The sequence below is a fragment of the Grampus griseus genome (assembly GCF_964374135.1).
Source record: "Grampus griseus genome assembly, chromosome: 2".
Classification (NCBI taxonomy): Eukaryota; Metazoa; Chordata; class Mammalia; order Artiodactyla; family Delphinidae; genus Grampus; species Grampus griseus.
Genome location: NC_139018.1, coordinates 11,299,713 through 11,312,276, shown reverse-complemented (window position 1 = coordinate 11,312,276; position 12,564 = coordinate 11,299,713). Strand labels below are relative to the sequence as shown.

At 43.4% G+C, this 12,564-nt stretch overlaps 1 protein-coding gene across 1 annotated transcript; it reads left to right on the top strand.

The window, feature by feature from the left end:
• Nucleotides 1–6,699: 6,699 nt before the first annotated feature.
• LYSET (lysosomal enzyme trafficking factor) lies at nt 6,700–8,444 on the top strand. Its single transcript, XM_082648144.1, has 2 exons — nt 6,700–7,175; nt 7,632–8,444. The coding sequence occupies exons 1-2, from the start codon at nt 7,078–7,080 to the stop codon at nt 8,041–8,043; spliced, it is 510 nt and encodes a 169-aa protein (XP_082504270.1). The 5' UTR covers nt 6,700–7,077; the 3' UTR covers nt 8,044–8,444.
• Nucleotides 8,445–12,564: the final 4,120 nt, after the last annotated feature.

Genomic DNA, 12,564 nt, shown 5'->3' with positions numbered 1-12,564 from the left:
AGCGACGGCCACAGCCCTGGCTGACACCTCTGTCAGAGAGCCAGAACCTCCCAGTTAAGTCGCTCCCAGGTTTTTGATCCAGGGATCAACTGTTGGTTTTCAGCCTCTAAATTTGGGGGCAATTGGTTGTGCAGGAACAGAGAACAAATACAACAGCTGTTTGTTGAGAACTTACTGTGCAGCAGGTACAGTTCCCTGCATTTTACATTATGAATTCATTTGGTCTTCACAATGACGCTGTAAGTGCTGTCATTACTCCCATTTTCAGTTGAAGAAACTGAAGTCCAGAAAGGGTTAATAAACTTTCCCAAAGCCATAGAGTTAGAAAATGGTGAAGCTGGAATCTTATTAGAGGTATTCTGGCACCAGAGTCATGCTCACATAAATAAAGATGAAAAGAGAGCTGCTCATATTTCACCGGATAGAACTGAATTATTTGCCCACGCCTGAAACAAGCAGTTTGGCAAAGGGTACTGAATCATCTTAAACTGATCAAGATTTACCAACCCTACTCCCTGCAGGGGCCAGGGAAAGGCTAGGTTCCACCTGAAATTCACAGTTCTGTGAAGTGGGTGAACAAATCTGGCTTTGGATACAAAGGAGGAAGGGTATGGTAGGAAGTGTAGCAATGAAGACCCAACGCAGCCAAAAATAAATAAATTTTTTTTTTTTTAAAAAAAGCAGGTTTGAAAAAGAAGCAAATAGTACTTTAAAAGAATTAGTACTGTCGATCTAAATGTTATTCTCTTTAATTTTTTAAAAATAAATTTATTTATTTATTTATTTTTGGCTGCATTGGATCTTTTGCTGTGCACGGGCTTTCTCTAGTTGCAGTGAGCAGGGGGCTACTCTGCAGCACGGGGCGGATTCTTAACCACTGCGCCACCAGGGAAGTCCTCTCAAGCCTTTATGTGGAAAAATATTTAAATACTCAATATGAAACAGTGACTTCCTCTCTAGGTCCATGACACTTCTAGAATCTTTTATTTTTAAATTGAAGTATAGTTGATTTACAATGTTGTGTTAATTTCTGCTGTACAGCAAAGTGATTCAGATATAGATATATATATAGATATATATATACACACACACACACACACTCTTTTTTAATATTCTTTTCCATATGGTTTATCACAGGATTTTTTTTTTTTTTTTTTTTTTTGGCTATGCCGTGCGGCTTGCAGGATCTTAATTCCCTGACCAGGGATTGAACCTGGGCCACCGCAGTGAAATTGCCAAGTCTAACCACTGGACTGCCAGGGAATCCCCTATCACAGAATATTGAATATAGTTCCCTGTGCTATACAGTAAGACCTTATTGTTTATAGAATCTTCTAACTACCTTGGCAGAGAGGCCTGGCCATGACAAAGGGACTGATCCATCTGTACAAATGAAGAACATCCTTAGCGGTTCTACCGCACTCCCAGTGCATTTCACAAAATTGGAGACTAGATGGTTTTAGAGATGAGCTTCTGGAAGTCTCTTATTTTATTTTATTTAAAAAAATATTTATTTATTTATTTAGTTATGCCGGGTCTTAGTTGTGGCAGATGGGATCCTTAGTTGTGGCAGGTGGGCTCTTAGTTGCAGCATGCATGTGGGATCTAGTTCCTTGAGAAGGGATCAAACCCAGTCCCCCTGCATTGGGAGCGTGGAGTGTTACCCACTGGACCACCAGAGAAGTCACTGGAAGTCTCTTATTTGAAAGACAATGACATTTAGGGACTTCTCTGGTGGTGCAGTGGTCAAGAATCCGCCTGCCAGAGCAGGAGACGTGGTGTTCGAGCCCTGGTCTGGGAAGATCCCACACGCCATGGAGCAACTAAGCCACAGCTCTGGAGCAACTAGGCGCCACAACTACTGAGCCTGTGCTCTAGAGCCCGCGAGCCACAACTACTGAAGCTCATGCGCCTAGAGCCCATGCTCCACAACAAGAGAAGCCACCGCTTGCCATGACTAGAGAAAGCCCGCGCACAGCAATGAAGACCCAATGCAGCCAAAAATAAATAAATAAACTTTTATAAATAAATAAATAAATTTTAAAAAAGACGAGAAATTTTCCAGTCCTTAAGGGGGGCAGGTATGACGACACTTACATAAGAAATAATCCCTTTCCCTGCTTTGTTCTGGCTAAGGCCTAACCTGAGTGCTTACCGCCACCTGGTGGTGTTTAGATGAATAACCATTTTGGGGAAGGGCCGGCACTCCAGTTACTCACTCCCTAGTGACTTAATTCCCAGGCCATTTGTTATCTGCTTGTGTACGTATGTATGTTTAAGTATCTATGTATATATTTCAACGAACATCTTATTTTAGAATAGTTTTATATTTACAGAGAAGTTACAAAGATAGTGCAGAGAGTTTTTGTTCGTTTTTAGAATTTTATCATTTTTATTTGCATTTCTTTGATTACTAGAGCAGCCAAATAGCTGTTGATGTCTTTTGGCTATTGGTATTTTTTTCCTTGTACTGTACAGTAGGTCCTTGTTGGTTATCCATTTTACATACAGCAGTGTGTACATATCAATCCTAAACTCCCTAACTATCCCTCCCCGCCACCCTTCCCCTCTGGTAACCATAAATTCATTCTCTAAGTCTGTGAGCCTGTTTCAGTTTTGTAAGTAAGTTCATTTGTATCTTTTTTTTTAGATTCCACATATAAGCGATATCATATGGTATTTGTCTTTCTCAGTACAGAGTTTGCGTATACTCACGTCGTTTCCCCTATTAACATCTTTAAAGATATTTTTTAAAGTTTATTTATTAATTTATTTATTTTGGCTGTGTTGGGTCTTCATTGCTGCATTCAGGCTTTCTCTAGTTGCAGCGAGCGGGGGCTACTCTTCGCGCTGCGGTGCGCGGGCTTCTCATTGCAGTGGCTTCTCTTGTTGTGGAGCACGGGCTCTAGGCACGCGGGCTTCAGTAGTTGTGGGTCGCGCGCTCTAGAGCGCAAGCTCAGTAGTTGTGGTGCACGGGCTTAGTTGCTCCGAGGCATGTGGGATCTTCCCAGACCAGGGCTCAAACCCGTGTCCCCTGCATTGGCAGGCGGATTCTTAACCACTGTGCCACCAGGGAAGCCTCGAGGTGCAACATTTATTAACACCCATGTGTGCACACATTCACAGTGTCTGTTTATCAGCAAAATGCAGCTAATAACACTTCTTACTACTAAGGTGGCAAATAAATGACTATACGCATATAAACAAGATCGGAATTACATCTTTGAATTTATCCATATGTCATCTAGTATTTAGTTTCTCTTTCCTCACCTTTATCGAAGTGTAACTGACAAGCTAAAATTATATACATTTAAGGGGTACAACATGATGGTTTGATGTGTATTTAACCTTCCATAGTGTGAGAACTTACGGGAACTTATAAAGAATGAAACCATGACATTTAATCATAACAGAAACATTATACTATGCCTTCGAATCTAAACCAAAAACGTATATCCCAGGATTGGTTCTTTGCGGGTATTTTTTATTAAAGATAAAGACTTTCAGTCTGATCTTTCAGCAATTTTCATTTTTTCTTCATGCTTTCATTCTTTTTTTTTTTTAGAGACCAAATCACTAACCCATGTCCACCCTCCCTGCTGCCTATGGGTCTTACAGGTTCTCATACTCCCCACTTCTTAGTGTCCAGTTTGCAGTAGTGATTAAGATGTAGTCCACACTAACGCATACTAATAGTTCATTTATTAAATGTTGTTAACAATCTGCCCTGCTTCCCTTGTGAGGCTGGGTCCAGACACCTTAGGATTGCTTCTCTTAGCAATGGAAAGAACATTGACCTTGCAGTAAGGCAGATGACAGAATTCTGAAACTAGCTGTTTTCTTATATTGCAGGATTTTTAAGAGGATTAAGTGAGGAAGTACATGGAACATTTAGTCCAGTCTGCCGTGCAGAGGTATGCAATGTTCCTGTCTTTCTTTTCACCCTCCAGATTCAACGCCCTGATGCCTTTGAACCTGCTACTTGCACTAATTTACACAGTCTCATTTCATTCTATTGTACTTCAGGAGAAGGTCCTACCAGCACTCTCACTTAGAAAACTACTCCCTACCCACCTGGGCACCAGGAGGAAAGTGTCCAAGGGACTAAGACTGTGCAATTCAGTCGTTTTCAGATTCATGCTTTTGGAACCCTTTGTTCAAGTGAAATCTCCCTTGGAACCTTGATACAAACAAACTGGGTAAAAAGGTCATTTTATTCACACTTCTTTATTTTATAAGTTCACATCTATAATTTTGTAACCTATTAAAATGATATTCAGAACTAGATGCTTTGAGACACACATCAGAAATCTGGGGTTAGCGGTAGAAGCTGCAAACTGACCAACTGCAGCATTTAATTCTGCCTCTTGTTTTGATGGCATAGAATCAATAAAATTCCGATTCACACAGAAAATAACCTCTTAACCCCTGCTCACGATCTTCATGATTAATGTAGGGCCGTACACAGCCCCAAACTATCTATGACACATTATCACATCTGACAGCTACACTTGCACCTATTATCATACAAGCTGACATCTGAACGAGATCGGATCACCATGTGCACCTGAGCCTTGGCTGTCCTCTCAGAGTATCACATGTCCATAGTGATGAGACTTTTTGTACAACTGTGTGTGATAAAAAAAATTCACAGGGTGAATTTAAATATATAAATACCAGTGCAGAACTACATCCTTCTAGTCAATGACACATTTAGGAGACATCAAATGGGCACAGAAATGACAAAGGATTATACTGAGAACTGCACAAAAATGAGTTACTTGGCAACACAAGACAGGGATTGGTTAATGTCTGTCACTGAGCATACAGACTGTTCTACCTTATGCTCTGCTCACTGCCAGAGAGCCCTTCCTGATTTCCCAAGATCCAGGAGAAATGCCCCTCTAATCCTGCCTGGAGGAGGGCCGCCTCCTCCTCAGCTGCCTCTTCATCCTTTATTAGTGTCAGTAACTGCAATAAGCCAGGGGCTGAGCCATCCTCTGACAGAGCAAACTTCCTGCGCGGTGTGCTCCAGCAATGGCTTGCTCCAGGCGGGCCTGATTCACAACTTCTTGCTCAACTGCTCCTCTCTCTACCAGTTTCTGTAGTGAAGGCTCCAGCCCTAGTACATACGCAGACAATTTTTTTTCATCCTTCTGGTAAGTGGTCAGATATTTGACCTGCAACACCCTAGGATTATCGGTAACCCCAAATACCTGCTCCAGAGCATGCAGGCATTCAGGGACTGTAATTAAAGGACTGTTTATCTTGAGGACGCGAATGATATCAGATGCCGGGCCTCTAAGGCTCTCTAGCAATCGCCTTCTTTTTTTCGGCATCTGACACCTGCCATGTCTTCATTTGAGTGGCATGAAACAGCCAGGATTCAAACTCTTCTTCTTCTGGCTCTGGAGGATCACTGCCTGAGAATACTCTCAGTTTTTTGTATTCCAGGTGTTGCAGGGCAGGCTGAAGAGCCTCATCTAATGCCTGTGCCAACACAGGGGCCCGCACTTCTGGGGTCATGTCCTGGTCTAGGTCAAAAAGGTCGTTTCCATACCCAAGAACTCTGGTAAACTCACCCAATGTCACGCCCTCTCCCTCTAGGAATTCATGTAACCTGCCTAAAAATTCATTGTCTGGGTCAGGGGTCTTAAAGATCACTCTCCAGGCACCCCCGCTTCCGGGTATCTCTTTAGGGACCAGAGCATGACCCGTCTCCTCAGTTAAGTCCTATTAAGGTTGCATTCCTGTTCTCTTCCCTCCGGAACATCCTCCCGAGCAGTCGGTACTCGCTCAAGGGAGCAAAACCAGATCGCAGAGCCTCCTCAATTTCTGCCCTTTACAGGTCTGGGGGATGTCGGCAATCAACAGCGTTTTCCGCGGGTTTACATCCATCCCCCTACACCAGTCTTCTAGGAGGCTTAGTGTCATGATGCCCAAAATAACACATTTAAATTCCAATTTGTCCCGGCCACTGATGCTACTGCAATTCACAGTATTCCTCCACGGTAACCGAGTTAAGTCTCGTCAACGTCTGCAGTTCCGACGGGCAGTGAAGATGAAGTAGTCATGTTAGTTCAAGTTGTAAATGAATAACCCGAGCCCGGAGAAGCCCCGCGCACCCGCGCCGGCGGCCGGCCGCACTGCGGCAAGCAGCCACCTTACCCTCTCCCGGCCTCGGGCGCCCCGCAGCAGACAGCGGGGTCTCACTTCACCTCGCAGTTATCTAGTAGTCATGTCTGGGTCCGTCGCCGGTGGTCGAGGCACCAGGGCCTGCTTCCGACGCTTCCCGGGCGGCCAGGTCCGAGGAGCGGGAGAACGCCTTCTCCCGCACTCGGATGGACAATCGAGAGGGGTATCCGAACTGCGCAGAGGCGCGCCGGGGAATGGCTGACCGTCAGTTGCTGCGGTGCTCTCCGCGGCGAGGAACGACGGGGGCGATCAGAGCCACGAGCGAAGCACCAGGGAGAGGCTTTGAGGAGCGCTGAAGCGGCCAGGCCCAGACTGCCGCCCACCGGAAGGGTAGAGCTACAACCGGCACCTCCGTAGCTCCCCCGAGTCCCAGCAGAGCTGTTCCCGGAGCGCTCGGGGAGGCGGTGCCACGGCGGAGGCTCCCTAACGTCACGAGGGGGCGGGGCAAGCGCGCTTCCGGCCAGAGCCGGAAGCCCCGGCTGTGGCAGCATCCGGGACGGCGGGCGGGCGGGCCAACCGGGACAGGAGGTGAGATCCGGGACCTGCCCAGCTCTGCAGGCTCGGCCTGTGGCCGCTGCCGGGCACTGGGCTCCCGGCGCTGCAAGGCGGAAAGGCCCGGGTCTGGCGCCGCCCGCGCAGCCCTGTCGCGGCGGCGGGCGCTGCAGCACGACAGGGGGCGGGGCCGGCTGCAGGGGAGGCCAGGGTGGCTGGGGAGTCTCCCGGCTGGGCCGAGTGACACAGGCTGGGGCTCCGGCAGCGGCGACAGGGGCCGGGCCGCCGCGTGACCGGCTGCAGTCACGCTGTGCTTAATCACAATTAGCTTTTGCTCCAGGCTGGCCGTGCGCACCATTCTCCCAGCCGGTGACCCCGGGGATTTCTTTTATGGTGGCTTTCTCTGAAATGCCAAAGCCACCCGATTATTCAGAGCTGAGTGACTCTTTAACGCTTGCCGTGGGAACAGGAAGATTTTCGGGACCACTGTAAGTGTTTAAGAGTTGCTGTCTTAACTTGGGGGCTCCGATATTGGTTTGACTTGTAGAACCAAGTTTTCATGTCTGAAGCAATACCGTTAATTCAGAAAGTATTTGAAGTATAGAAGTGAAATGCTCCCTAGGGAACTAGTTTAATGACAATTTAAGGGAACGTGTGCTGGACCTATTTAAGCCATATTTAGTGATTTATTTATCTGTGGGATTCAGTAAAAAGCACACTTTATATATACTGAAACTTTACTTCCGCATAACTATTACATAAAACAACCTGTAAGATGTTTATACTTCTTAACAGATGTAAATTTAATTTAGTTATTTTAAACCTCAAATGTGTTAGGGAGTATTTTAGAGCTCATTGGACAAAAAGTAAGTACATTTGGAATAGCTGACATGACAGCATTACTAGACTCTCACTGTGTTCTTATTGTTGTTTTAACTCAAAAGGCACAGAGCATGGAGAATGATGAACTTCCGTCAGCGTATGGGATGGATTGGAGTGGGATTGTATCTGTTAGCAAGTGCAGCAGCATTTTACTATGTTTTTGAAATCAACGAGACTTACAATAGGCTGGCCTTGGAACACATTCAGCAGCACCCAGAGGAGCCCCTTGAAGGAACCACATGGACACACTCCTTGAAAGCTCGGTTACTCTCCCTGCCTTTCTGGTTTTGGACAGTTATTTTTCTGATACCTTACTTGCAGATGTTTTTGTTCCTTTATTCTTGTACAAGAGCTGACCCCAAAACGATGGGCTACTGTATTATTCCCATATGCTTGGCAGTTATATGCAATCGCCACCAGGCATTTGTCAAGGCTTCTAATCAGATCAGCAGACTACAACTGATTGATACATAAAATCAGTCACTATTTTTTCCTTACAAGTACAAAACTGCCAGTACTGTATGAAGCCTGATCACAAGACTGCAGTTTCTTCACAGATCTCAGGAAGCTGTGGTGGGGCAGAGGCTTTTTAAAGAATGTGACTTGGGTACTATCTTTATCTGAATATTGAATTTTTAGGTAAAGCCTGTGATACAGTACTACAAAATCATGTTGATGACTTCAGATTTTGGAAGTAAAATTTTATCTGTTATTTGAATTCTTTAGAAACTTGAATAAGTACCTGGATTCATATTTTTATTCTACTGTGCAACATAGTGATGATTCAGAAATTTTTCCTTTGGGGAAAAAATGAACATTTCCATTGTGTTTAATGTAAAAAGGTCCAAACATGGTCATAAAATTTAAATTTTATACAATTACTTGGCTTGCTTTAAAATTCTTCAGACTAAAACACCAATTCATCCTGTTGTAGCTAAGCCAGCTATTTATACTTGCTTGCTATCAGCTTGTGAGAAATTGGTATAAAATTATTGAGGTGATGGCTGTCTTGAGAAGCAAAATGTGTTCTTCATTTTGGTAATGCTACTGGCATTATTAATTAGCTAGAATTATTCATGCAACTTTTTTTTTTAAACTTCTTGGGAAGAGACTAAGTGTTTGAAAGTTGAGAAATCTAACACGTAGAAGATAAAAACAAGGTGTTCAGTGAAAATACTTAAGACAGTCCCTGTTAGATGTGTGACATCTAAAAGATGCTCTCAAGTCATCGTCCTGATTTTCTTTTCTGCCTAGGGCCCAGTCTTCAGACGTTAGGTTCATTGCATGAAGATGTGATCCCTGTACTGCCTCCTTTGCATCTGTACTTACTACCTCATGTCTGGTAACAATACAAGTAACTAAAACATGGAAAATTAGAAACTAGGATTATTTTTCTTCTTTTCTGGGTGAGATCAAGATATATTTTTATACAGTTAATGTCATCAATACCAGGGAAATGTTTACACTGACCGATTTGAATAAGAATCATAACATTTTTTGGTGCTTACTCCGTTGGGCCCTGTCCTAAGAGCTTTACATGAATTAACTCATTTAGTCCTCCCAACAATCCTATGAGATAACAGCTATTATTATCCAGATTTTACAGATAAGGACCGTGAGGTGGAGAAGTTAAGTAACTTGCCAAAGGTTACACAGCCAAGAAGCAGAGGCAGAGTTCTAACCTGGCATCTGATGCCTTTATTCCTAATCACTGAACTGTAGTGCTTCTCACAAATGACAAATGTTTCAGCACTGGGTACTGTCTGCCTAACCATGCTAAAGATTGGAAAAGAACTGAGAAAGGTTTTTCTCAATTTGTGTGAGCTACTGAAAATCTAAAAGTTTTCAAGCAAGCTCAACCTTTACCTTATATCAGGTTTGACCAGAATGGAAGGCTGAGCATTCCATAGCAAGCTTTTACTTGAAAGATAAAGCAGGTACTCTTATAACTCAAAAGCAGCACGATCAGATTCTTCTGTTCTTCTCCAATTAATCTCATTTCTCTCCTTTACTACTTCCAAAGGTCTAGTTACTGAAATGATATATTTTTTGCTACAATACATCGAATCTTCAAATTAAGCAGCAGTTTGAAATATATGTTTCTGCAAGGGTCAGATAACCAAATCACTTGTATCTTTTGAATACTTACTAAAAATATGCATGCTGCAGGCAGTTTCCTGAATGATACACATTCATGCTGCACAAGAGTCCTACGAGGCAGCTATGTATTGGTACTAGTACCATTTTACAGAAGAGGAAACTGAGGAAACCTGAAGCACATACCAATTAATAAACTTGCTCACGGCCACACAGCAAGTGGAAGAGCTAGGATTTGAACCCAGGATATCTGGTTTCAGATCTCCAGCTCTATCATTCCACTCTACTGCTTATCAAAGAAGAGATTAAGGAAAGTCATTGAGCAGTTTCTTGTTTTGTCTTGAGGCAGTGATAGTTTGGAAATGATTTAAGGAAATTATTTCCATTACTTTTTGTTTTATAAATGCTTGATGTAATGCAGGGTTTGTGAGTTTGCTATTTGTCTTGTAAGGTAGTAATTCCTTTTTATTGAAGTAGACTTTCTTACACTTAAGATTCTAGTATTTTGGGATTTGGTGAGCAAATGCTCAGTCCATCTCTTTCTTTCAAGATATTGCCTTGATAGTAGAAATATTAAAATAATTAGAGTAGGAGTAATGTATTTCCAAATGCAATCACAAAGGTTTAGACTGCAGGGTTAATCTGTTTTTTGATTATTTAGGAATTAATTATCCAAGTTTTAGATTATTCCTATTTTCTCAATGGCTATTTAATAGTTCAAAGCACTCTTTTGGTAAAGAGAGAAATGTGAAATTAGTCCTTAGCCCTATTAGATTGAGGTGGAGGTTGAAACCAATGGATAGGAGACCTGTGTATTGTAACAGATCACTTATTTCATAGTCACATCACAATACAAAAAGCTGTGAATACAGGATTAGATAATGAGATAAATGGCAAATGTAAAAAGTGCTTCAGGGATTTTAGGGAAGGGACACATCCTAGTATCTATAGCTACTCAGTGATATTTGCTTCCAGATTGAGAAAAACAGTTACAGCTCCTAGTGGGTGTTTTTTTTTTTTTAATATTTATTTATTTTATTTGGCTGCGTCGGGTCTTAGTTGCGGCATGCGGGCTCTTTGATGTGGCACTGGGCTTCTAATTGTGGTACATGGGCTCTAGAGCGAGCGGGCTTAGTTGCCCTGCGGCATATGGGATCTTAGTTCCCCAACCAGGGATCAAACATGTGCCCCCTGCAGTGGCGGGGCGCGGAGTCCTAACCACTGGACCGCCAGGGAATTCCCAAATTTTCTGGTTTTAAAGAGGTTACCAGTTTCAAAGTAAAAAATGTGATTCCCCAAGTTTAGAATTTGATTCTACTTCAAACAAAGCTTTTATAATTAACAAGCTTTTCTTTGCAGAAGTGGAATCATCAGGTAAAGTGCTACGAGAGTAACAGCACCCATAAAATAATCAAACCTGTATGTTTGTTCACCATGGGTAGTGTTAAAGTCTGTGTTAAGATTATCTGGTGTTGATTTCCTTCTTGATGGATTTAATGTTCTCAATCTCCAAATCACTGGCAGAAAAGCTTACCGCAGTACTACATGACTCATTTTTGCATCAAGTATGTGCCATCACTTTATAAATTCTCCAATATATTGATAAAGTTCCATATAACTCTGGACCATGGTTGGGAATCATTATGCATTGGTATTTTTGTTTTGGTCTAAGGCAGTGAGTGGGTCTTGAACTGTGGCTGAATGTTAGAATCACTCAAGGAAATAAAAAACAAAGCAAAACTCCTCATAAACAATGCCAGGGTCCCTCCCAACTATCAATCCCTGGGGGGAGGGGCCAAGGCAATCCTGTTTTAGGAGGTCTTCAAGCAAGTCTATTAAGGTTGAGAGTTACTGGGCCAGGGGTTTTCACGCAACATAAAGCTTCAGCTGTTACTCGTGAGAACTGTGTTTGTCTTTGGAACAGTGTCAACAATTATTTCATGGTAGGCTTACCCCAGCTGTCTGAATTGTGCAAATCTTTAAAAAGGTGTCTATATATTCTTTCTTTTCTTTTTTTCCAAGGTTTAAATAGACTTCATTGTTAAGCAGACTTATAAACTAATGTATGTGGTCCCAGGATGTCAAGCATGGAGAAAGAGAGGTCATGAAGATCAGCTGCAGAAGGTCACTAACTGAAGGCCATGATCTAGGGGAGGCCAGCCAGGAATGCAGTAGACATGATCAGGACAGGCTAGGGGTGGTCATGTCACAGAGAAGGGAAAGGACAGCCCTCTTTACTCCTGCTTCTTGTAGCTCTCCAGGTATGACAAGACCCTGCCCCAGGCAGGAGGAAACAGGAAGTAGGAGGTGAGCCCAACGGCAACATCCATGGTCCTGAGCTGCTCCCATGGTGGCTTGGAATGCATCTGGGCATGCAGCACCGGGAGCTGCAGGCCGGCCTGTCAGGCCCCTCAGCAGCAGTGGCGGCAGAGTAGATATGACCATACCAGGTAGACTGCAGACAGCTGCCAGCCAGAGCCCAAGGTCGGGAATGAGATGTCTATATTTTGTGATTCTGATTCCTATCGTCCAATTTATCCTGAATACACTTCTGTCAGGCTTTTGCCTCCCACTCTACCAAAGCTGCTCTCTTGTCAAGAGGTTGCCAGTCATTTACATGTAACAACCCAATGGTCAAGTCTCAGTCCTCAAATTACTTTTTTTTTTTTTGGCTGTGTCGTGCCTTGTGGGATCTTGGTTCCCTGACCAGGGATTGAACCTGGGCTCTTGGCAGTGAAAGCATGGAGTCCTAACTACTGGACTGCCAGGGAATTTCCCCTCATTATTATTATTTTTAATGGATTAAAAAAAAACACAATTTATTTATTTTGGTTGCGCCGGGTCTTAGTTCCAGCAGGTGGACTCTTAATTGCAGCATGCATGTGGGATCTAGTTCCC